Genomic DNA, 24,279 nt, shown 5'->3' with positions numbered 1-24,279 from the left:
TTTCACAACCCTCTCTGTGTTCACACGTTAGTAACAACTGACTCGAGGACAATGCTGCTGGCTCCTTTCAAATGCCCCTGCAACTGCTTATTTTTAGGAGTTTTAAGAACTATGAAAACAGTTACTTTAAGGCTTTTTTAGAAATGCCCACAGTAAAGCAGTCAGACTAATTTCCTGGTGTTTGATTTAAGCTATAAGTTAATTTTTTAAATGTAGTTAAAATCTATTTTGTGGAATAAAAGAAAATTTACTTAGCTTTACAGTAACTATTAAGTCACTTCTTTTTAACCTTCTGCACTTAAATACAGCTATTTTAAATATCTGCAGTTTCATTCAATCATTTTCTTCCAAAACGATTTCTTCTCTTAAGAGACCCAGTGTGGGCAAGTCAAAATTTCAGTCTAAAAATATAGCTGGCACCATGAAACAGTTTTTAAAAATGGTTAAGTATGCTTAGTTTCATGTTTGGCTAGGTTCCCCTGCCCTTTCTCCCTGGGTAGTTCAGTATTATTCCAGAGATTACAAATCAAGCATGACTACAATTTGAGGTTTCCGGCATATCACTTTCAGACAAAACAAAGTGAGAGGTGAGTTCTACAGGTAACTTTTAATGCAAGTCTTGAAAACTTGAGAAGATTCTGATATCTTTCCCTTCCCAACACATGTGATTGCATTTATTTACATACATTTTTACGTTTTGCTATGCATTTATATCAGTCATTGCCAGTTACCCTTTTCATTCTTAAACAATAGCACAAATGATTCACAATCATGACACCTCACAATAGTCTCACTTGCCGTTTATGCAAAATCAAAAAACCCAAGCCTAAATACTTGTTTTTTTTCTTTTTTTTCAATCTTCTAGCAAGTCAGGATTTTCTCCTCATTTACTAATAGCTGTGCCTGGCAGAACACACTGAAAGTGCCGATACTCGTGATTAATCTAGATGAAGTTCAAGTTAGCTGACAGGATACAGTTTTCTTCGGTTCTTTATTCGGCTTTTACTCATCCCACGTATCTCCATATTTATTTACCTTAACTGAAGAAAAGAAAAAAAAAGTAGTCACATATGACTTAATTTAACAGCAAAAGTTTATCTTGTACAGTGCCAAGAGTATGATGAAATGCATTATCATTTTAAGTGGGGAGTGTCAGTCACAGCAAAACAGACACCTAATTAAAGCTAGTTTGAATGTGGAGAAGAGTTTGTTAATAATTATTTTTTAATAAATTAATATTCAGTCAAGAGTCCTACTGTGCCAATTCCTGCTCCATGGAATTTGTAATTACTTTGAAACAAATGTAATGTGGATGAAACGAAGACAATTGGAGGAAACAGGCAAGGAGTGTTACGATAAATAATGTGGCTATGTAATCCAGTTACGTGCACAATTAGATGGATTCAGCATAGTTAAAAACACGTTCAAAGACAAACAAACAAAACTCAGCAATCCTTACTAGGAAACTACTCAGCCATTATTCTTTGGCAGCTTCCTTTAGCATAGGAGTGAGTCAGAGCATAAAAAACCCCAAGGTACTGGTCTTAATGGATTTATTCAGAAATATGTCACGCTTAAGTGAACAACGGCCAAAAAGTGAATAGATGCTCTCTTGCAAGTGAGCCAGCTGCAAAGCAGGCTGTGACAGACGCCACCACTGACAGGGTAACAGATTATCTGTATGTCCCGTGGGAAGGCTGACACCAGTCAGGCACCCCTTGACAAATCCACTTGCAGGTTAATTCCAAAGCCCACTGTTTATTAATACCTATCTGCAGTAGAACCAGTGGAACAGAGCAGAATGCGTGCTCCTTGTTTCAGGGAGATGTCAGCAAACTTGGCATAATACACAGACAGACCTCTGTTAAGCTGACTGGTATTGCAGTGAGGCACAATGAGCAGCTCTCTCAAAGTACCATTTGATTTCCAGTCCTATTACCCGTGGCAGCTGAGCAGGCTGCCCTTGTTCCCTGGAAAACAGTCCAGCTCAGATCACTCTGCCAATGCATGGATTTGTATGGCTACAATGAACAGAGAAGGTACGAGCAGATGGAAGTTAGAGGTGCTTAAGCCTGGTTTAAGCATGGTCTGTTTTCCCTCCTGCAGAAACCACTGTCTCCCATTTGCTAGTCTGGTTCCTACAACACAGGGATATGAGGAGGAACAAAGGGGAATGACTCAGCCATACAGCAAGTAACATGTCCAGTGGGACACAAGAAGCTAAATCAGATCTTAGCCCACAACATCAGCAGAAGCCCTGAACTGTAGATTTAAATGTGCTTCCACTTTTAAAACATTTCTGAACTTTTGTAATCCATCCTTACTCTTTTTCCCTGAAAATATCAAGAGATACTCCTAAAAGTTTATTTACAAATCTCATGCACTGCTCAGTGTAGTTCTGTTCTCAAAGTACAACCGTCAAACAGAACACAGAAACATAACAGAGTGCAATATTTGATCAACATTTTATGGAGGCCTGTTGTAGACCTCAGATAACTAAAAAGAAAATAATGAATGCATATTCGCATTTCACAGCCACAAGATTTGCCATGGAATATAACAAGGTTTACAAAATGCTGCTTTAAGATTTCTGTGTATGGTTTTCAAGTGGCATGTCCAGGCTTTCTATTTGTGGAGAAATATCTTGAAAAAGAAATGTGTGTAAATCAACGAAGTGTCAGCTGATGTAGCTTAAAAACAATCTGAAACTACAGCTTCAATAGTGTTGTAATGTCTCATTTGGCACAGTCACGTGATAAGACAAAAAGGCTTCCATCTTTGAAATAACAGATTTAAATCATTACCTAATAATTGTTTATAATTTTTATTTCAAGACCATAAAGATTTGCCAACGACAGATGATCTGGAGAAAGTAATTCACTGATGCTCTTATGCAACACAGTTCCAAAGCTTCCTATTACTGCTTCAGAACTTTTTGCATTAATAGACTTTTCTATACTTATTACCACCTGTTATGCCTCATAGGAGACATGAGCTACTCCTGCAAATCTTCTTGCAATGTGATTGGCAAGACTGGACACTGCGCACAAACCCAAACAATTCAAGCTGACTGGTCCAGCAGTGCGTTAAATGGCAAAACGTTCCTCTTGCCAACATCATTTTCACAGATGTCACACTAAATAAAAAACTTCTAGAGCAAGCAATTATGAATTGCTTCAGTGTCTCTTTTTTAAAAAACTCAGTCCAGAAGCTGACTGAATGGCATCTTATTCTTCAGGATGTTGCATTCTTATTTTGCTGTGTAAAGTTCTGTTTTTCACTGTGAAAACAGCTCTCGATATTGCTGCCAAACACAGTTTCCTTCTTTTGAGTTTTAATGTAGAAAATGAACCTCTACAAACAATGCCTCTATAGAAATCCTCTAATTCCACATGAAACAACTCATAAATACCCCCCCCTTCAAAACCATCAACCACATGCTCTATTGTGAGAGAACAATGCTATCTAGAACATACACCCCCTTCCATAGCTCACAGTCTTATTTTTCTGAGCTCAGAGAATTCTTTGTTGAAAGAGGTTGCTCAATACATTAAATACACCAAAAGTTATGAGATCTTTAGTCTGGCACTGAGCAATGTGGCTGGAGAAGAGGAATTATAATTTGCTATTAGAAGATCAATATTTTTAAAGCAATAATTAATCTGAAATATGAAACTCCAGACCACATCATGAGATACTTGCAAATACTGTAAAAATAGATTGTTTAAAGGGTAAGTAGAATTAACCCATTTTTAACATAACTGCCAATATTTGAATTTACTACGTATTTCCGTAAATCAGTATATTACCTTCCTTAGCTGGTTTTTCCTGTGAAAACTTGTTTGGAGTTTCTGCCTTTGGTGGTAGCATTACATCATATGTCTCCCTGTGTTTATTCCTTAATTCCTCATATGTGATGCCTTTTTTTTTACGACTTTCTTCCGGAATTGGAGCAGGTTCTGAAAAAAAAACCACAAACATCAAAATGCTAGAAATGGCATCACACCAAAACTTGGCTGCAACCTATTTTAGAATGCCAGTTAATTACAGCTCAACCCCAAATGAAAAGGAGCATGACAGCTGCAATCCTAAATGCAACTGGGCATGTATGTGGTCTTTAATTAATCCATTCCTTTTATTCTTTTCATTCTGTCAAACTGCTCTGGCAGATTGGCAGTTAAATCTTCTTCATTTTACACAATGGAAATCCTAGCAACTATGTGTTGTTGAGGGATAAAACAGTACTGGTCACTTTATGTAAAATTTATTATAATCACATTTCATATATTTATGATTTCTGAAGAGAAATCTAAGTGAAGCTCAAGGGTTTGCATTCAGGCTTTAAATTCTGCTTTCAAAGAATTAGGGCTACGTCCATCATATGTCACCTGATCAACATTTTATCCTTTTATCTACATTTATAATGCAAAATCTTGTTCTGTAATTAAGGTTCTAGCAGTTATTGATTTGTGATGAAGTGTAACGACAATTGACACATTCACATCTGATACTTTCGTACAACTAAACTGGAGTTGCATGAAAGGGCTTTCTTTGTGAAATAAAACCTTTTCCATAAAGGACTTAAAAATCCAAACTAATTCAAAGTATGAAACTCTGCACCTGACAGTAACTTCCTCCTTTTTGCACCAGAGCCCTGAATTCCGAATTGTGTGTTACCCCTGCAGTAGCTGAGGAGACTTGATGCTGGAAGGAGGGGAACAGCTGCACAGAACAGGACTTGAAAACCATTTCAGTGCTCCCTGAGAAAATCAGCTGTTGCCACACAGAACAATATGCGCTCAGTTCTCAGAAGATTTAAGTGTTTGTTACATTATGAAAAACAGTTTAATGTCACTGAATTATTGTAGTATACAGTTACAGTCTCATTGCTGGTGACAATGAAATAACCTCTGAAAGGCTGGCAGACCAGTGGTAGAGACCGTGGTCCATTTAGTGCAGTGAAAGGATGGCACATACATCTGAATTTCAATCAAAAAGAACTTCACGTCAGGCAGAGTTTTTTGCAGGTTTAGTTTCACAACAGATTAAACCTTTTAAGTTAATTTATGATCTTTACTTGCAATGAGAGCTACAAAACATGAAAAAAAGCCATATTTATTTTGCAGTTCTGTCTAAACACAATTCTGGGAACTTCAAGCTATTTCATTCAAAACCACTATATTGGACCACAGATGTTTGCATGGGATGAAAATAGTTTAGTAAGAGAAGGATCTAAGTCAAAGGCAAGAGTCATTGTACTACAAACTGCTAAATATTAAGACAAAACACACCTTGAACAGTGTAATCAGTAATTCCTGTAGGTGAAGATTCATTCAGGGAGGCACTGAATGGAACAGGTTCATAACTGGAGAGGGCTCTATCTGTTGAACTATAATCATCCGAGTAGCTGGAAGAAAGCGGGAACCCAGCTCTTGGAGAAGATTCAGGAAATGACTGAGAAGGCATGTCTGAAAATTCAGACTTCCGACCAGAACGGCTAGAAAATAATGCAATTAAATATTAAATACAGAAATACTAAAGTTTAAAATGGAACTATAAGAGTAACAGTATGTGCAGCTCAAGAAAATACTCTTACTTTAAATGGTTTAATTTCCAACATGAATTATCATCTTAAAGTTTGGAGTGTTGTTTTTTTTTCTTTACATTGCAATGATCTATAGAATCCCTTCCCCAACACTCTTCCCTTCCTCTCAGAAACTTAACTTGTACCTGAAAATCTCCAGAACAGAAGACAAAAGAGAGAAAGTATTTTGCACTTTACAAGACAAAAAAGACAATCCCTTCCCACAGGGAGTCCTCACGCAGAAAAGACCCATCAGACACAAATAGCACAGGATGGTACCATGAACTACAATTAAAGATCTTGAGGAAGAGTTTGCAATTTAAAACCCTCCATCACTAGAAGCTGCAGTAATTAATCAATACCAAGCAGCAGAAAAAAAAAGGAGAATGAAGAGCTATCTTGGGGAAATTAAATTCTGAAGGTCTATTGCGTAGCCAAATTCAGCAGAAATAACAATGAATTTTCTCTTAAGAGAGAAAGGTAAGATCACATAAAGAATATTCTGGAAACTGAGGCCTGATATTCTAAAGCATTTGCTACATACTCAGAATGGCCCTGCAAACCACTACACGACACATCTCTTTATCAAGAATGCCACCACTTGGTGCCACTAGAATGTCTCTAGAGTATTTATTATTTTTTTACTTGAAATTTCTGCTTAGCTATACTTTTAGTTTCATCTGAAAAACATTTGCAATTAGTCTTTGTTTTATTCTTACAAAAAACATACAGACCTAAACCATCTTGTTGCCTCAATTATATTTTTAAAGTGTATGCAAATACAGCTTTAAAGACCTATCTAATCTTTTAGCTCCCTATTTTTACTGCAAATCAGAATTACCAAAATACATTAACTAGTAGATGTATAAAGACCATGAAAATGTAATGATTTCTGTTGCTGGCTTAAGAGAGGAGCATCTATGGGCAATAATGCTATTTGAATTAATTTAATCATTCAACCAAGAAAATAAAAGGAGAATTTATCACTTAGGAAATAAACTTTTACAGATACAAAAGAATGGTCCATTAAAAGTTGAAGGGAGTTATTGGTGCCGCAGATGATGGCATTCAAACAGGTTCTCAGCTTGAGCAAACACGGTTAATGATCACGACAATTTCTTACCAGAAACCAGGGGAGAAGGGTGAAGGGACAAGTCCAGCTTGAGCTCAGCTGAATTTATACAGTAAATGTATGAAGTGGTAGTTCCTAAGATTATGTTTGATGCCATAAAAACCAAACTTTTCAGAATAAAGGTAAATCTTGTAGACAAATCTGTCATAAATCTGAATTTATAAAGTAATTAAGAATTTAATCAAGTCCTTTTTAAACATTTAACAAATCTTAGCACATACGTAGCAGGACTCCTACTCATTATCCAAATGCTCTTCTCCCTGTTTCGAGTCAAGGGTTTAAGTGAGATATTCCGAAAGTACTTTGCAATTAAAAACCACTTGAGGCAAGAAAACATGTTGGAACAAAACAGGAAATAGTTTTAAGAACCTGATGAGTTTCTCATATGTACCTCATAATGCTGTTGCAGATGTAAAGGATTTAAACAAACAGCAGTAAGTTTGACCACCATGCTTCTTCCTGCACTGATATTGTTTACTAAGCTCTTTCCTTTGATAAACACTGAAATCATTTCCACCCTCTTCCTACTTCAATCAAAACTAAACTATGGGAAAAACTTCCAGAATGTAACACTATTTTATTTCAGTAAACTTAGTTTACTTCTAAACTAAGGAGGCAACTTCTGCTGTCAAACTACCATAAGTAAATTCCACAGGAAAGCAACATCTTAATTTACAAGGAATACATTTTGCTAAATAAAATGTTTCTTTTTGTACTCCTCAAAGTGATCAGCTGTACGTAACAAGCTCAACATGCGCGTTTAGACCAACTGCTACAGATACGGCTTCCTGAAAGTGGAAGATTTGGGGAAATAGGTGAAAGAGAGAAGGTGCAGCTCTGAAGGTCTTTGAAAGCTGCAAATGTAGTCTTGATCTGTTAGTGTTCAAAATGTCCTATTCAATAATAAGTTTCAAATTTAAAAGAGAATTAAATTCTTACTTATGTGAACTATGTCTCTGAGCTTGTCGTAGAACATCTCCTATTGGGGAATCCTTCAGTTTCTTAAATTTCTCGCTACAGATTGGCAAGTAGGATATCTTTCCAGCCAGGTATCCACACATTCCAGCAACTTTTTTAAAAGAGAAAAAAGATGGTTTTATATGCTGTATCATAACATTCATCACAGTTCTAAAATAATAATTTCAAATAAACTATACAGTACCTTGAATAAAAGAAAAAAACCCAAACAAACAGTTTAGATCTAAACTAAAACCATGCAGTAACCATCTCTCTCTGGTTCTTTTGCAGACAAAGGGCACTAAAAACAAAAGCAACAACTGAACAGAGACATAGAGCAATGATTTACGCATGGCATGAGCATCAGCTTATTTCAGCTAGTACTTGATGAATGACAGGTGACAAAAAGGAAAATAATTGCAATCAGTTTTTTTCCAAGATCCAGAAATAACAAGTAACTATCAAATATGACAAAACAGTCAGGAATAAACAAAGGTAGTAAATTTAATCCATCAGAATAGTCGTATCTTGAAAAGGCAAACTACTGAATTAGCTGAACCCTTGCAATCACCAGGCAAATGCTTTCAATTTAGTGCATGAGCTATTTTCATCTGCTAGACAGGATATAAGAATAATGCTCCTGGCTGATACGCCAGAAGGCTGTGCCGCCATCCAGCGAGACCTGGACAGGCTGGAGAGTTAAGCAGGGAAAAATTTAATGAAATATAACAAGGGAAAGTGTAGAGTCTTACATCTGGGTAGGAACAACCCCAGGTTCCAGTATATGTTGGGGAATGACCTATTAGAGAGCAGTGTAGGGGAAAGGGACCTGGGGGTCCTGGTGGACAGCAGGATGACCATGAGCCAGCACTGTGCCCTTTTGGCCAGGAAGGCCAATGGCATCCTGGCATGTATTAGAAGGGGGGTGGTTAGTAGGTCGAGAGAGGTTCTCCTTCCCCTCTACTCTGCCCTGGTGAGACCACACCTGGAATATTGTGTCCAGTTCTGGGCCTCTCAGTTCCAGAAGGACAGGGAACTGCTGGAGAGTCCAGCGTAGGGCAACAATGATGATGGAGTGGAGCATCTCCCTTATGAGGAAAGGCTGAGGGAGCTGGGTCTCTTTAGCTTGGAGGAGACTGAGAGGTGACCTCATTAATGTTTATAAATATATAAAGAGTGAGTGTCATGAGGATGGAGCCAGGCTCTTCTCGGTGACAACCAATGCTAGGACAAGGGGTAATGGCTACAAACTGGAACACAAAAGGTTCCACTTAAATTTGAGAAGAATCTTCTTCTCAGTGAGGGTCACAGAACACTGGAACAGGCTGCCCAGGGAGGTTGTGGAGTCTCCTACTCTGAAGGCATTCAAGACCTGCCTGGACACATTCCTGTGTAACCTCATCTAGTTATTCCTGCTCAGCAGGGGGACTGGACTAGATGATCTTTTGAGGTCCCTTCCAATCCCTAACATTCTATGATTCTGTGAAAAAATCATGATAGATCCTTCTGGGCTTAAAACTGATTATTTCCATCAACTGACAAGTGGGTCAAATAGAGTATGAAGGACCATGAAGGATTCAATGGCAATTAATAGAAGTTTTGCTGTTGACTTTGTAGGAGAAAAGGACTAGATCCTTCTTTCATATGCAACGAGTATTTTCTAAATACAAAGACTAAAGACTCTCAATCATCTTTAAGCTGGGAAAGAGTCAATTACTGGGAATCAATACAAAAGGTTATTTTACCCAATCATGCTGTACTGGTACCAAAATTGCGATCCCTGTCCCAGTGTCTGTATTTTCAAAAGGAGGTTAAAAATCCTTGCCCAAAGGAAAAGAGAACAGCCACAACTACAAGTGAAGTTTACAAATGAGAAATGTAAGGGTGTCTCTGTTTAGCAGGTAAAAAAACCAAAACCAACCAACCAAACAAAAACGAATTTGGAAGACATCTCAAATACTACAACTATGCACAAAGGGAAGAACTACAAGCCCCTAAAAGGAAAAACAGTCTAACAAGAATTTAAACTAACTATTTAGTAAAATAAAGCTAAGCAGCATAAATTGCAAAGAGAAAGTATCATTTTCTTGAGGCTTTCCAGTCACAAAAAGTGAAAACATCTCTCTGGAAGTTGTTTCACCCAAAGTAATTATTGGCTAAAGTATTTGTTTTCTCTTACTACAGAACTAACAGCCAGATGATCCACATTTTCAAAGTTAGCACATTAAATGAGATAGTGTTGCTCTCTGCTGCTTCTGTATTCGCTGTGACAAGCCCTTAGAGAAGCCGATCAGAGATCGATAGAAGATGCCAGGTCCCGCTGACGGCTAACGTGAAGGTGAACACATGGATCTCACCCTTCTTTGCCAATGAGGGACGGAGGACCAATAGCTCTATGTTATGCTGAAGGGGATGCTGCCAATGTGGTGCAACAGTCACAACTAACTAGAAGTTCTATTAAATTGTCAGACTGCTTAGAAGACTACTGAAGAAAGTCATTGGTAATTTCTATAGGGAGAACATCCACGAATCGGAAAATCCCTACCTAGAAAATGAAACACCTCTCAACTTCCAGATAAAATCAAGAGGGACAATGCAGGAAAAGATGCAAGACAGAGACTAAAAAATCCTGACTCAGCTATGTTGGTTAGATTTAAAAAGCAATTACTGTAATCAGGCATGGATACTCTTCAGAATAAGAATCTAATAACCAGAAGTGACACAGACCGTTATTATAATCAATAGATGTAGTAGCAACATACTCAGAGCAGGGACACCAGAAAAGCAAGAACTGTCTCAACTGCATTACTGTTGTTTAACGTCAGGTAGCTATGAGTCAGCAGCAGTGCCTGGAACTGCATCTGCTCTTCTGTCAGAACTCATGGAGGAAAAAAAAAAAAAAACAACAACAAACCAAACCACAACTGCATTGGTTCCTTTAATCACATTTCACTGCAGGAGGAATGTGCAGTTAAATTAGGAGACATCATTTGGACTGTAAACTATGTCCCTGGCAATAGTTTTCAGGAAGATCCTGTAGGTGCATCTGACCGAAACAATATGAGGATGAAATGAAACCTGCTTAACTCAGGCCTTTTACCCTCCAGCTACATCCTAGAAAAATCCCCATATTTAAAATGCACATAAATCACAAGAAGTTACCTGCTGAAAAACAACCAAAACGCACACCTTACGGAAAATATTGTAGGATAAAATGAAAGTCTATATACCTACCAATGTACATCAAAAAGGAAAAGCAAGAAGTATTTTGGCTTATATAACCTTAACATCAAGAATAATTGGTCTGGTCCAGCTGCTCCTTATTTTTTCCCTTGATTTCAAAACTTAGTTCTATTAAACAGGAGGAACATGGCCCTTAACTAGAAATCTCTAAGAGCTATCAGGGAAATAGAATTCTATTATTTAGTAGAAATGTTTGTTATAACATTGTTTGGTGTTCAAAGAAAGCAAGTAGAATTTAGCATAAACAAATGGCAGCCCTAGTCTCTCCCATTCATTTATCTGCTTAAACAACACTTCCTTCACCACAAATCATGGGCTTTACCCTCTTCCCACTGAAATAAACTGTACAAGTAATTGCCTGGAGTTGGGCAGATTGGCAAGATGGCAACTTCCTGTTTTACTGTCATGGATTACATTGAAAAGGTTAATTTGTTAATTCATTTTTTATGACATTTAATCCAAAATCATTCACATTAAATTGCTCTTTTCCTACAATTGTACATACATAATGTCCAGGAAAAAAGGCACTAAAATAGCCTGAATGGCACAAGTGAGATGCATGAATAAAGACCTTCAAATTAGGAAGGGAGGGGTGGGTATACTCTGGCAAAGTAATTTAAAACAAGCTTTACAATATCTATTTACAACGTTTTAATCTTAAATTCTTATACTTGTCAAGCACATTTCAAATCTTACAATTTTATGGAAAGCCTGTAAACAAAACTTGTCTGAAACGTGCTTCACAAATTCAAGGACGGTGAACAAATGAAATGCTCTACCTCTGACACTGGATGGGTTCTTGCAGTGTGAGGTGTTGTAGTTAAGAAACAGAGCTAAAACATTGCAGACGGAAAATTAACTGCAAGAAGGTGGAACTTATTTATCAGATATATCAGATCATTTACTCCTATCATTGGGCACAGCAGCATCAGCATAAGCATTGAGTCTACCATTCTGTAAGTGCCAGATTCTCCATGTGGGGATGGGGTAATCCTGGTTAAATGTACAAACTGGGGGATGAGAGGCTGGAAAGCAGCCCCATGGAAGGAGATCTGGTGGTTTGGGTTGATGGCAAGTTGAGCATGAGTCAACAGTGTGCCCTGGCAGCCAAGATGCCAACCGTGTCCTGGGTGTATCAAGCACAGCATTGCCAGCCGGGCGAGGGAGGTGATTGTCCTACTCTGCTCTGCACTTGTGCAGCCTCACCTGGAGCACTGTGTGCAGTTCTGGGCACCTCAACACAAGAAGGACATCAAACTACTGGAGTGTGTTCAGAAAAGGGTGGCCAAGATGGTGAAAGGTCTCAAGGGCAAGAATCTCACAGGGAAGAAGAGCGGCTGAGGTCACTTGGCTTGTTCAGGTTGGAGAAGAGAAGGCTGAGGGGTGACCCCATCGCAGTCTACAACTTCCTCAAGGGAGGCAAAGGAACTGCTGATCTCCTCCCTCTGGTAACCAGTGGCAGGACACAAGAAAATGGAATGAAGCTGTGTCAGGGGAGGTTTGGATTGGACAAAAGAAAGGGGTTCTTTCACTGAGAGGGTGCTCGGTCACTGGAACAGGTTCCCCAGGAAAGTGGTGATGACACCAAATTCCTCAGAGTTCAAGAAGCATCTGGACGATGCTCTTAGTCATATGGTTTAGTTTTAGGCTGTCCCAAGAAGAGCAGGGAGTTGGACTCGACAATCCTTATGGGTCCCTTCCAAGCTGAGATACTTGATGATTCTAGAGTGGAGTCAGAGTGAATCAGCCAGCTGGTCTCATGGGAATTACATCTGTGCAACAGATTCCAGAACCAAAGGCACAAATACAAGCTGAATTTATACGTAGCTTTTACTTACATGCAACTTTTGTAAAAGAGCCAAATCTTGAGCTATCTCGTAAAACACCTGAAAATAAGAATCAAAATAATTAGTAATAAGATAAGAATTAAACTGAAAAACATTAACTGTAGTTATGTTTGTAGGTTAGTTTGTAGTTATGTTCATAGGTAGCACTTTACTCTTTTAGACTTAATGTTGAAGAATAATCAAGAAAACCGAACATCTGAATTCCCCCCAAATTATAAATACCTAAGAACTACCTCTCTAATATCACACACAGTATTACTACACACTACAGAACATTTTGTTTCACGATCACTGAGATACTGAGTTTGCCAAACAACATAAAATAAACATGGATTTGATTTTACTTTAAAATTTTGCTCCTTCTTTAGTTTCAGGAACTGCAAGTCATGTAGTTAAAGAGTCTGAACTTCTTTTCATTACAAGTAGGTTAGATATTATCTTGTTATAGTAACTTTATTAGCAGCAGAAATATATTTCATTTGACCAAATCCAAACTAACCCAAAGCATGTTTACACTTTACCTCTTCTTATTAAGAAACTAGTAGCAAGCATGCTCACTGCAGCCAAAGGAAAAGCTGTGAAGAAGAAGAAAAGCTACTTAAAACATGATTTTCAATATTTTCAACTACATTTAACAAACATGCAGTAACAGTTGCTAGGCCTTACTAAGAATACAACCATATATATAATTAACAAACTGTATATGAATTACAAAACATTCTCAGTTCCAGATTTTAAGTTCCACTACAAATTATGGAGTAGTGGTTAATGAGTCATCCTGTCTTCATTAGACTTCATGCTTCCTACAACACAAAAGCCAGTGCCGGATGGGACAAAGCTGGAAGGACAAGATTACAGGTGTAGCTACAACCGCAACAGCATCAAGATGCAGAACTTTAAACCAGAGAAGCAACACACTTATCCAGGATGAAAGGCAGTTACACAGAGGCCAATATCTCTAAAAAATTGTTGAAAACCAAAAGTCTTGATTTTGTTTTAACGTAAGAACTTTGGAAAAAGTATACCTCTAATAGACATATAAACTACATTGATTAGAATTAGGTAAATTAGGTTATATGCACCAGCACATTCTGTAGTTTATGGATCAAACTATACAACTCAGGGTAGGGTCAGGAATGCAGAGAAGACAATAAACATGGGAGAGCATTACTATCCATCACAATCAGTTTTTATCATATTGAAAGACTTTAGGTGGCAAGAAGCATTTGAAGATGGCAAGAAACAAAAGGAATGTTTATTTCAAGCAATGATAATTATGATATTGGGAAGATTAACTTTTAAACTATTTGTAAAGATGACAATGCCCATACGAGATACGGTGACACTGAAATAACAAACATGACAGAAGACTGAAGTTCATTGCAGTAAAGATGTACATATGTCATAATGAAATCACATTTTAAGCAAGTCTGAAACTGTAGACATTACAAAAAGTCTCAATGACTTTACCTAGTGGAGAATTTTTTTCAATGGCACTACGTTTATAGTGTTTTGATGCACACGATCTGTTCACTAGGTTCATATTTGAAGATAAATTATAATTTTTAGAATGTGAACAGCACAGTATTAAAACATACTTCGTAAACTAACAGTTTATTCCTTCACAAATTCTGACAGATGGAAAGTAGATTAGAAGTCCAACCAGCATTTTAGGGTAAAATATGACTGGGTATCACCTTTAAGAAAAAGTACTGGCTCCTCGGTTCACAAGCAAAATTAAAGTAACACTTTATGGAGACTAACATCTTCCAATCTATTGAAGTTTAAAACCCTCATGCTTTTAGAGATTCTAGACTTTCCAAAATTCAGACTTCTAGATTTTCTTAGGTGTAGAATGGCAGTGCAGAATTCAAGCTAAATTGTGAGAGGAAAACCAAAACACACACACACACAAACCCCCCTAAACCAACCCAGCAAAAAAACCCACAAAAAAAACAAGGGAAGGTGTTTGAAAACAAGAGAACTTATTACAGAGGACTTCAGTCTGCCCTTCCAGGTTTGAAGTTACTTATGGACCCAACACACATATAACAGACATCAAAAGCAGGTTACACACTTCCGGGGAAACAGCTGCTAGTACGTGAGCATATAAATGGCCCAAAATGGTAACTGGAAATTAAGAGAGTAATAGGTAAATGAAAATTTGGTTCACACATAAAAATCAATATGAATAATTTTTCAAGTGTAGAAAAAAACCAAACCAAACCAAAAGCAGCTTAATAAATCAGAAAAGATAAATACTTTTCACTGCTATGGGAAAAAAAGTACTTTTTCTGCTTCAGGAACAAAACAACTCCTAGGAAGCAAAATGGAAAGCAGATGCATCAACAGCACATAATTAAGGATGTGAATGTAATGTACCCTAGTCAAAAAGGTTTCATGTGAAAAAGTCATATTGATCTTGTTTGATTTTGTTAGCGAGATTAAAAGTGCAAAGCAAAAACTGTAGATTGTAATGTGAATTTTACAGTATTAGAATTTACCTTATATGGTAATGTGATTAAAAAAACCACAATACCAGTAAAGCACCTATTAAACTGAATTATACAATTACTAGCAAGCATTTCTGAAGTAGAAGCTGTCAACAGAAACTACATCAAAACAGGGTTTGTAAGAACTGGCAAAATTAAGTACAGCTTGAAACTTAAATAAACAAACTGAAATCACACAAATTTATAGTAAGATCTGTGAATAACAAGAGCTGATAAAACAAGAACTGAGAATATCAGGGCAGTCACACAGGCAGCCCACACCTCTTGCAAAGAGCCATTCAAATAATATACATTTAATACAGGCGCAACAACAATCTAGGTATGTGCAACGCAGAACAATGAAACAAAGACAGGAGACCTAGAAAACAGCAACAGGCCTTAGGCCGTTCCGCTGAGATAACGGGACCCCTGAAAAAAATTCTTTCCATTACTGTTGTAGGTCCCTGAAGTGAGATCAATCAAGAAACTAATAAGGGACTTCTCAACAATACCTTTGAGATGTTTCTTCAGTCTCTGCATGAAGATCAATGGGGCAGTAAGTTGCGTGGCAAACCAAAAACTCAGAACACCTCAAGAGAACAAACAACTCCCTCCCCTCTTCCAGGAGAGAGACTGTCAATAAGTCATAACCAATCACCATCTTACTACTAATGAACCTGACTCTTTTCACTTATAAAAATACCAGGAAAATGGCTAGATTTTAGCAAAGCTGCTGAAGTTTTCCAGGGATTTGAAAAAAGTGGAAGAGGAGAATGTCAAGTAATGGAGAAACATAAAGCAGAACTTTGAATTGTTAATTCAAATTCACAATGCCTTAGAAATGGTCCCTGAAAGGCTGCCAGGAGAAATCAGAGCCCCAGTGTGCTAAATTTAGCAAATCAGCTGCTAAATTCTTCATCCGTCCTGGTTTCTGCTAAGCCAGCAGGCATCTACTAGTGTGTGATCAAACAGTGGGTCACAATCTCATCAGAAGGCTTGGTCAAATCTCTTGACCAGATCCATAAAAAACAGGTATATCTAGAACCTTTGGATTACAGAAACAAGAAGTAATGCAATCAGTTCTCAATGTTTCATGGAAAAAAAACCCAATATGACCTTGATATTTCAAATAAAACGAGACACAAAGTACTCTGTGAAAACAATGCAGGTTTATTATTCCTTTATACTAGCTGCAGTACAGAAATCATTACTGATTGAAGAATCATGCCTAAGAACCTTAGCTTTTATTTACAGGGAAAAAGCCCAAAAGTCTGGCCATGCACAGACACACAAATTTTCTCCAAAAATTGGGATGAGCGACTACTTCTACGTTGTTCTCTTCACAGATCTCCAGCAAAGGGAAAGTAGTGCTTCTAAACTAAACTATCTTATTCTTTTCTTCTAAAGACAACAACAACAATTGAAAATAAAAATATAGAACAAAAAGAATATTTAGATACAGAAACAAATGAGACTTCATTAGTTATATCTATTTTCAGACTTCTAATAAGCACATTAATTTAAAATATGAAGGGATCCTGTTATAAAGCATAAACCTTACAAAACATGCTGCACCTTTTACAAAATTCCTGTCCTGCAAACTTTTAACAAATGTTAATCCTGCATGGATCAACATTTACATGCAATTTTAGACCACGTGAACTTTGTTAATGAACTGTTGTGATATAATGACCTGGGCCTTCCTTCCTTAATGCCTCAGATAACAAAATCTAAGGGTGGAAGAAAAGCAAACCAAGTTTACCAGTAAACTGAACTTACCTCTATAACGGGCACTCTCTTCAGCACATTCCTTAAGGAGCCTTCTTTCCTCCTCTGTCGGCACATAAGGCTTAGGTACTTCCCTCTTTCATTAGGGAAATAAAATAGATAAGAATAAGCAAAAGAAAGCTCAAGGGGGGATTTTTCAAGTAAAAACTTTGTCTGACTTTCAGACATTGCAGTGTCTCTGCTTTCACACAGCTATACTTAAGGAACTGGTGCACTTTGTCTATTAATGTCACATGAAACATATCACTTAAAAAATGCAATGCTTCTACAAATCACGAGAGAGCGGAAAATATTTTGAGCAGGATCAAATCCTAACTCAGCTCACTCCTTTTCCTTCAGAAAAACCTGCTTCACTTCTTGCAACCAGCCTTCCAGATTGAGGAGTTCATACAGCTGGTTAAATCCCTTTCAAAAATATTTGCCAGGGTTTTAACTGCACACTGCGAGTTGTGTGCACACCCCCAGAGAGGGCTGGCCAGCTGCTGTGCCAGCAGACCAGGAGCTGTTCCCAGAGGTGCCCTGAGAGGCCTGTGACCGGGCACCCTGCCCGACCGCCAGCCGGGGGATAGGGCAGATGCACAAAGGCCGCCGGAACCGGGCAGCACACCTGCAGAGACGCCCTCCCTCAGGAAAGCCACCGGCAAGGCCTCCAAGGCGCCGTCCTCGCAACCCCGCTCCTGGCAGGGCCGGGCAAAGGGCTGACAGGAATCCCTCTGCCCGGGCCCCCGTCCTGCCGCCTCACCCTCAGCAGAAACAACCCCAAGCCCCACCAGGCTGCCGCGGTTTCCCACGGACAGCTCCGCGAAGCGAACACCGGTACCTCGGCCGAGTCGCCGAGCTCCCCGCCGCCGGGACCCTGCCCAGCCTCCATGGCGGGGCGGGGAGAGCAGCGCGAACAGCCGCTGACCCGGAAGTCAACACGACGTTGTTCGCCTCGCTGGCTCCTTGCGCAAGCGTGGAAGCGGCGGCGGGCGGGACCGGGCGGCCCCGTTAAGAGGCGTGAGGCACCAGCGCTCTCCTCTGGGGCCTGGGCAGCGGACGGGCCTTGGCCACCCCACCCGCGCTCCGCGGCCTTCCCCTGGGCTGAAACCCGGCGGAGAGGCCCCGCGAGCGGGCTTCGGGGTAGGTCCTGGGAGCCGCGGTGCTGCCAAAACGCCGCCGCTGCGGGTGAACCCGAGGCTGCGGCCGGGGGCCGGTGTGCGTTTGTTTGTGTTCAGCGGCGGCGTTTCCTCGCTGTGAAGGTCGAATGAGGACGGTGGAAGGAGCCAGAGTTAACAGCTGAGGCTCAGAGCGTTCATTTCAGTCGAGAATGTTTCCGTCCTGTTCTTTATCTTGTTTCCTGTCCGCTTAAAGAACGCTGCCCGCTGACGCGTTGGGAAGCAGGCGCTGCCTCAGCTGCGGCGGGTCCCTGCCCAGGTAACCCATCCGTGGCTGGTGTGTGTCACACAGCGTTAGGACCTGCCACGGGACCTCTGTGCTTTGTGACGGCCTTTGGATAAATGTTAACAAAGACCTTTCATGGGTCCATGCCTAGCTTGAACAATAGGTATGTTGCCAATAGGTGTGTTAACTGGTTTCTATAGATACATGGTCAGAAATGACTGAAAAGAAAGGATCCCTGATATCTATAAAAGAGTTCGAGTTAGGACCAAGCAAAGACCAGGCAGGCAATTGTCTGAACCTGAAAGTGGTAGAGGTTTGCTGGCTGGGATTGTAATGAAGTGGGAGATGACAGGTCTGCGTGCTTGGCTCCAGCTAATGCTGCTGAAGTGGCAGCATTAGTGGATCCTTGCAGCCTGTCAGAAATAGGCAAAAGCTGAGGAAAAAACAAAAATATGTTTCTGATAGTGCAACGTAGGCTGTGGCATTCTGTCGTAAACACTCAGTGCGGTGGCTTGAATTTACCATAACCTGATCTGCCTCTACTTGCCTGGAATGCACTACTCCCATTCAGCCTTTCCTGCAGCAAGCCATTGTCTGTTCACCCTGGAATTCAGCTGAAGAGGCTTAAATTGCTGCTGGCTGTACAAAAAAAGGCCCTGCCTGAAGATAGGAGAGGGAAGGGTTTAAAGGTGTCTGAAATTAGTAGGAAATGTGGATGTGGAATGTCTGAAACTAGGAGAGAATGTGACTATAAAATGAACACTGTGGGCACTCAAAGGATATAGGAGTAGTGTGTACAGTAGTAGGTTGAGCTACCTGGAGTGGCTGGCTGCACCGAGAAAGCTGTAGAGAAGATAAGTTTTTAAGTATTGGATTCTTGAAATAAGGTGGGAGGATAGAACCGGAAACTACGTATTGCAAAGTTCTTAATTCATAGTGCTCATCATTAAATAGAAAAATTATTTATTTCCGTGAGATGGCTCTACCTGATAATGTAGATTACTTCCAGCTTTCATTTCTGCCAGTCACCTGAGCCCACCCTAATGAAGTTCTGCCCAATACATGGATGTGAATTATACACATTATTAATCAGAGACCAAAAGATTTTGGCCTTGTTGGCTCACAGTAGTTTTATTTGTGGGGCTATAGCACATTTATTAAGTGTGGCAAATGCATTTGACCCCCACCTCCAGCCAGCAGTTTATTTCATACTTCTTCCTGCTTGTCTTTCAACATATTCTAGGTGGAGTACTGCAATGGTTTATTAAAACCTGTGTTTTTGTAGGGTAGGACATGTTTATGGACTATACCATCTCTAAAGATGGAGTTTCAGTGGGGAGTATCAGTCTCCTTCATTGAAGAAAACAAAGACTCTGACTTGTTGTTTTGCCTCTCTGTGGTAAAATTTATAGTTATCCATTCAGTTTCCTCACTCTGCTATCCCCAAGTCCCTCTTACTTCCAGTGGAGAAAAAAATGAAGTAATGCAGCAAACCAGTGAGTTTACCATCCTTTCAGAAAGCTCACCTAATGCAGTCTGCTTGTGAAATACTTAAAGGTACTTAAAAATTTCACCTGGTTACATATATGTTTTTTTGCTTAGAACTGCAGTTGTAGGTCTGCATTCATTAGAGATGGCAGAGCATATCCACATCCTTGGCACTTCGTTCTCTGTCCTCAAATCTTTCTTTGAAGTTCACCCATGGAAAGAAATCTTAACAAGGACCTTTTTGACATCTGGTCTACCTCTACCACTTCCTTTATACCATCTTTCTTGCAGCTATTGAGAACTTAAGTTTAAAATTGGTGACCATACAGTCAAGTCCTTCTGATGCATTACATGAAATAATGTGCTCAGGCAAGGTGTAAGGCTGGCTTTTTAACCACTTTCTATATATCTGATCTCTTGAATATTATTTTTCCTACCTTCTCCTTGGACAGGTGCCATTACCCAATTTGGTATTTTTTGTTGAAAATGTGTGCACTAGAGCAGTCCTCTAGAGATGACAAAGTAACATCATTTCCCAGGGAGTTCTGAGCTGTTTGTTTTAATGACATGCGCAGTGACTTGTATGTTTTAGCAACTGTTTTCTAATTGCTGTTTTGTGCATGTTTTTAAATGTGTATAATCTACAAAACTGATAATTTGTAAATAGTATAAAGTTAAGTATTTTTGCACTGCTTCAGGAGTGAAAAAAAATAGATGCATTACAACTCATCCATTACTCTAAACTTTATTTTTTATGACTTATATTCCTCACTCTTGGATGACACTGAGATTTAAAATACTGTAATACTGAAATTTGATATTTAACCTTCAGAAATTTGAAACAATTTATTTTGAAGAAGATGCCTCAGAGAAGGAAAAACGAAAACTTAAGGAAAAAAAGGTTCTCTTAAAGTGAACTCATTACTTATGTAACAAGAAGTTGGTCGATGTGAATATTGGATGGTTTCTAATTGCAGTACTTTGCAAAAGAAAGTCACTGGTGAATATTCAGAACTCCTGAAGCTGGAGCTCAAGAATTAACAGGGTGAGTTGTGAGACTGTCAAGTGATTTAAGAGCTTCTCTTCTGGACAAATTCCTCTTCATCCCCTTGTTTAACAGCTAGTGACAGGTTTTATACAGATCCACTGCAAAACAGAGTTGGCTTTAGTTTTACAATATTGGATAAGACATAACTGAAACAAGTAAACGTGTGAAAGAGTTGGAGTATATGCTGATCTGGTAAGGAAGGTTGCCAAAACGAGTATTGGAAGGTTATGTGCTGAGTACATAGCTGGAACGGTGATTCTTTTTTTTTTTTTCTTTGGCTGTTGTTTTTTGCCTGGTGCTGTGCACAAAAGAGTAAAACACAGTAGCCGAGAGCTTCTGACTCTTCAGTGGTTGCCAAGAGTTAACGGGACTGTATTTGGAAAAAAAATCACACTATCCCTAATGAAGAAATAACAGTGTTTCATACCAAAAAAAAAAAAAAACAAACCCAAAGAGAGCATTGCTATTACTACTGCAACTGGTGGCAAACGATCAGTTATTTGCCTGAAGCATTATGGCACATCAGCAAGAAACAAGAGTAGGTGTCTTTGTGGAGCTGATACTCAAAGCCTTAATTAGTAAAGACTTTACCCACATTGATAATAATTACTACTACTAACAACTGGTACTGTAACATACTTTGGAAAGTATTTTACATGCTAAGTAATCCTTAGGGCTCTTTTGTAAAGCAGGCAGGTACCAGTCAGGAGAATCTGGGTTCTGAAAGTGGTATAATTGTGCATCTTGTAAAGTTCAGGTGCTCAGGGATAAATACTAATGGTCTGATTTTTCACTGGCAGCAGTGTTCAGCCGCTCTTGTTTCAGTTGCTTGGATGTGTACACATTTATTTGGAAGATCAGGCTGAGCTCCTAACTTGGGATAACTTGAAAATCAGTAGCAACTTGTGACATACTTTGCTTCAACCAATTGTCTGAAATATGCAGAACACCAGTAGCAATGAATCCTGTTTTTCTTGTTAGGTGTTCTATTACTCAACATTTAGGCTGTGGTATAGTTGTTAAAATAGAGTTAAAAACAAAATCTAATTCAATTGACAAAATTCTTAAGTCTACAGGAGAGAGTTAACCTGAAATATTATTCTCAGCTACCAGTATATTATTCTTATTTTTCCACTCCTGCTTTCCACTTCCTTGGTTTTTACAAGTTGATGTACACTATATATCTCAAGAGTGTGCAGCCCATGAGTAGTTGGGCATGAAGGGACCTTTTACTACAAACAAACCAAAATTGTACAAAGCGTGTAACAGAACTGGGAGCTCCTCGTAACAGAGATAGGCAACTGTTGTGCTGGCGCATTTGTTGTTTGTAAAAAAAAAAACAAACAAAAAAAACCCAACAAAACAAAAAACCCATACTTTTTACTCAGTTCTTGTTTTGCTGGATATACTTATTCAAGACAGGCTTATATTTGACAGTGGAAAAATGGTGACTTCAGTATTCTTTCCAATACTGTTTTTTGCAGATCTGAAGTTAAAAATTTTATCATGCTTGTCTTTTTGAGGCACTCCAACAGAAAATATAGTTCTTTCTAATCTCTTAATGTTGGTACTGTTTCTCTTTTTATTACCATCGGCTCCCCTATCTTTGCATTGTTCAGATATACATTATTCCATTCAGCCACCAGACTTGTTCTGTGGGTGGAATCCTGGCCAGTCCCAATATCAGATGAATCTTCTGAGCATGTTGTTGTGAATTACCTCATTACCTTGCCTTTCCGTCTCTGTGGCTTGCATTACCATAGACCTCCCGAATTGCTGCCACTGGGAAGGACGTGAAACTAAAGTTAAGCTCCGATGGGGCTGCTTTCACCAGTGTTTTACTAGTTGTGCCTCCCCGGGAGCCAGGCTGCTGCTGCGGGGTAGAACAACGCGACTAATTTCTGGCGAAAAGGCGGTATGGGCGCGTTTGTGCAGCTGGCCGGGACACAAGTATTTGCCCTTGTTCCCTTGGGGACGGCCGTTCTGTTCCACCCGGTTCCCAGGGCGAAAGGCGCTGCGAGGAGCGTTTGCACGGCAGCGGGCACGGCCCGGAGCCTGCGGGGCCTCATCTCTTCGCTAGCGCGGACCCTTCCTCCATGTTTCCCCAGCCACGCAAGTGCATCCCCGGAGGGCCATTCTGTTCTCGGCTACCTGGGCGGTACGGGCCTCGGTAATTGTTTTTAGGACAGCGATGTGTCCTGCTCTCACCGATGGCGCGGAGGCTTCCTTGGGCTGCAGGCGGCTGTTCCTGCCTGTCCCGTCGGCGGCTCTCGCCGCCCTCTCGTTAGGGGAATCCGCCGCCGCCGCCCCCAGGAGAACCCCTCTGGCCGGAGCGGTCCCCGCCGCGGACAGGCTGCTCGGGCGGGAGTTTGTCCGCGGTCCCTCACCCGCCGGGGAGGCTCGGGTGGGGGAAGCAGCGCCTCAGAGCGCACCCACCGGCGGGCTGGCGGGGACGCGGAACTGGCTGCCGCCTCGGCCTATTGCAATCGAAGGAAGCTGGCGGGCGCCGCCAATGGGAGGCGCGGCTTCCCCTTCACGGCCTTGTGATTGGTCAAGGTGTCAGACGGCTGCGGGGGCGGGGCTGGGCGGGCGGGCTGGCCGCTCGGGAGCCAACGGGGAGGAGGCAGAGGGGCGGTCCCGCGTGAGTGCCGCTCGCCTGCCCCAGTGAGCGTCGGTTCCTGGTGGAGCGTCGCGTGCCAATGGGGAGGTGGAGGGGGCGGGAGGGACGAGCCGGACCGTCGAGTTACCGTAGAGGAGAGGCGGCGTCGGGATAAAGCCGGAGGGGGATGCTGGCGGCGCGAGTCGCTCATCGGCGCCCACCGGAGTCGCTCTGAAGGGGACTGTAGCCGCGCTGAGGTAGCGGCGCCCGGGGTTGTGGCGAGAGGCAGCGCTTCCACCCGCGGCACAGGTGAGGAGGAGGCGGCGGAGCCGGGACCGGCCGCGGCTGAGGTGTGGGGGGAGGAGAGGCCGCCTGCTCCAACGGACACGGAGCGGGCAGGGAGTGTTGCCCCGCGCACGGTCCCGGCTGCTGGCCCGGGCCCGGCCCGCGCCGCTTTGTTTACGGCGGGGAGGGCGGTGTACGCTGAGCGGCCCTGCCCGCCGCCGCGGGGAGACGCGGGGAGGGCTCGGCGGTGCTGGCGTGCGCTTGGCGCCTCCCGTCCGCCTCCCCGCCGGGCCGGGGCTCCGGCACTCCCGCTCTGGGGAGACGGAGCCCTCTCCGGTTCCCCCCCCACCGCCGCGGCCCGCGCCCTGTCTCCTTCCGCCCCTTCCTCTCGGCCCCGCCCGTGCAGCGCGGCCGCCGGCAGCGGGGTGCGTGC

The 24,279-nt window shown here is 41.1% G+C and overlaps 2 protein-coding genes across 5 annotated transcripts in view; one reads left to right on the top strand and one right to left on the bottom strand.

The window, feature by feature from the left end:
• Positions 1 to 588: 588 nt before the first annotated feature.
• Positions 589 to 18,005, bottom strand: OCIAD1 (OCIA domain containing 1). Its single transcript, XM_065837614.2, has 8 exons — positions 17,864 to 18,005; positions 17,035 to 17,119; positions 13,285 to 13,338; positions 12,755 to 12,802; positions 7,656 to 7,785; positions 5,292 to 5,497; positions 3,810 to 3,959; positions 589 to 1,040 (listed from the first exon to the last, which is right to left on the bottom strand). Exons 1-8 carry the CDS (start codon positions 17,912 to 17,914, stop codon positions 1,003 to 1,005), a joined length of 762 nt encoding a protein of 253 aa, XP_065693686.1. The 5' UTR covers positions 17,915 to 18,005; the 3' UTR covers positions 589 to 1,002.
• A 28-nt stretch (positions 18,006 to 18,033) lies between these two features.
• The window catches only part of FRYL (FRY like transcription coactivator), a 170,309-nt gene continuing 164,063 nt past the window's right edge, over positions 18,034 to 24,279 (top strand). The window contains exon 1 of one of the 4 annotated variants that reach the window (XM_071807478.1): positions 18,034 to 18,165. The gene's annotated coding sequence lies outside the window, so the exon portion shown is untranslated. Of the gene's footprint in view, positions 18,166 to 18,192; positions 18,460 to 23,671; positions 23,871 to 24,279 lie in introns of those variants that run through there. The other 3 variants (XM_071807476.1, XM_071807474.1, XM_071807475.1) reach the window with 3 other exon arrangements.

This window comes from Patagioenas fasciata, chromosome 4, assembly GCF_037038585.1.
Source record: "Patagioenas fasciata isolate bPatFas1 chromosome 4, bPatFas1.hap1, whole genome shotgun sequence".
NCBI classification, from domain to species: Eukaryota; Metazoa; Chordata; class Aves; order Columbiformes; family Columbidae; genus Patagioenas; species Patagioenas fasciata.
Note: the sequence above shows the minus strand (reverse complement) of the source record. Positions and strands in the feature narration are given on the sequence as shown.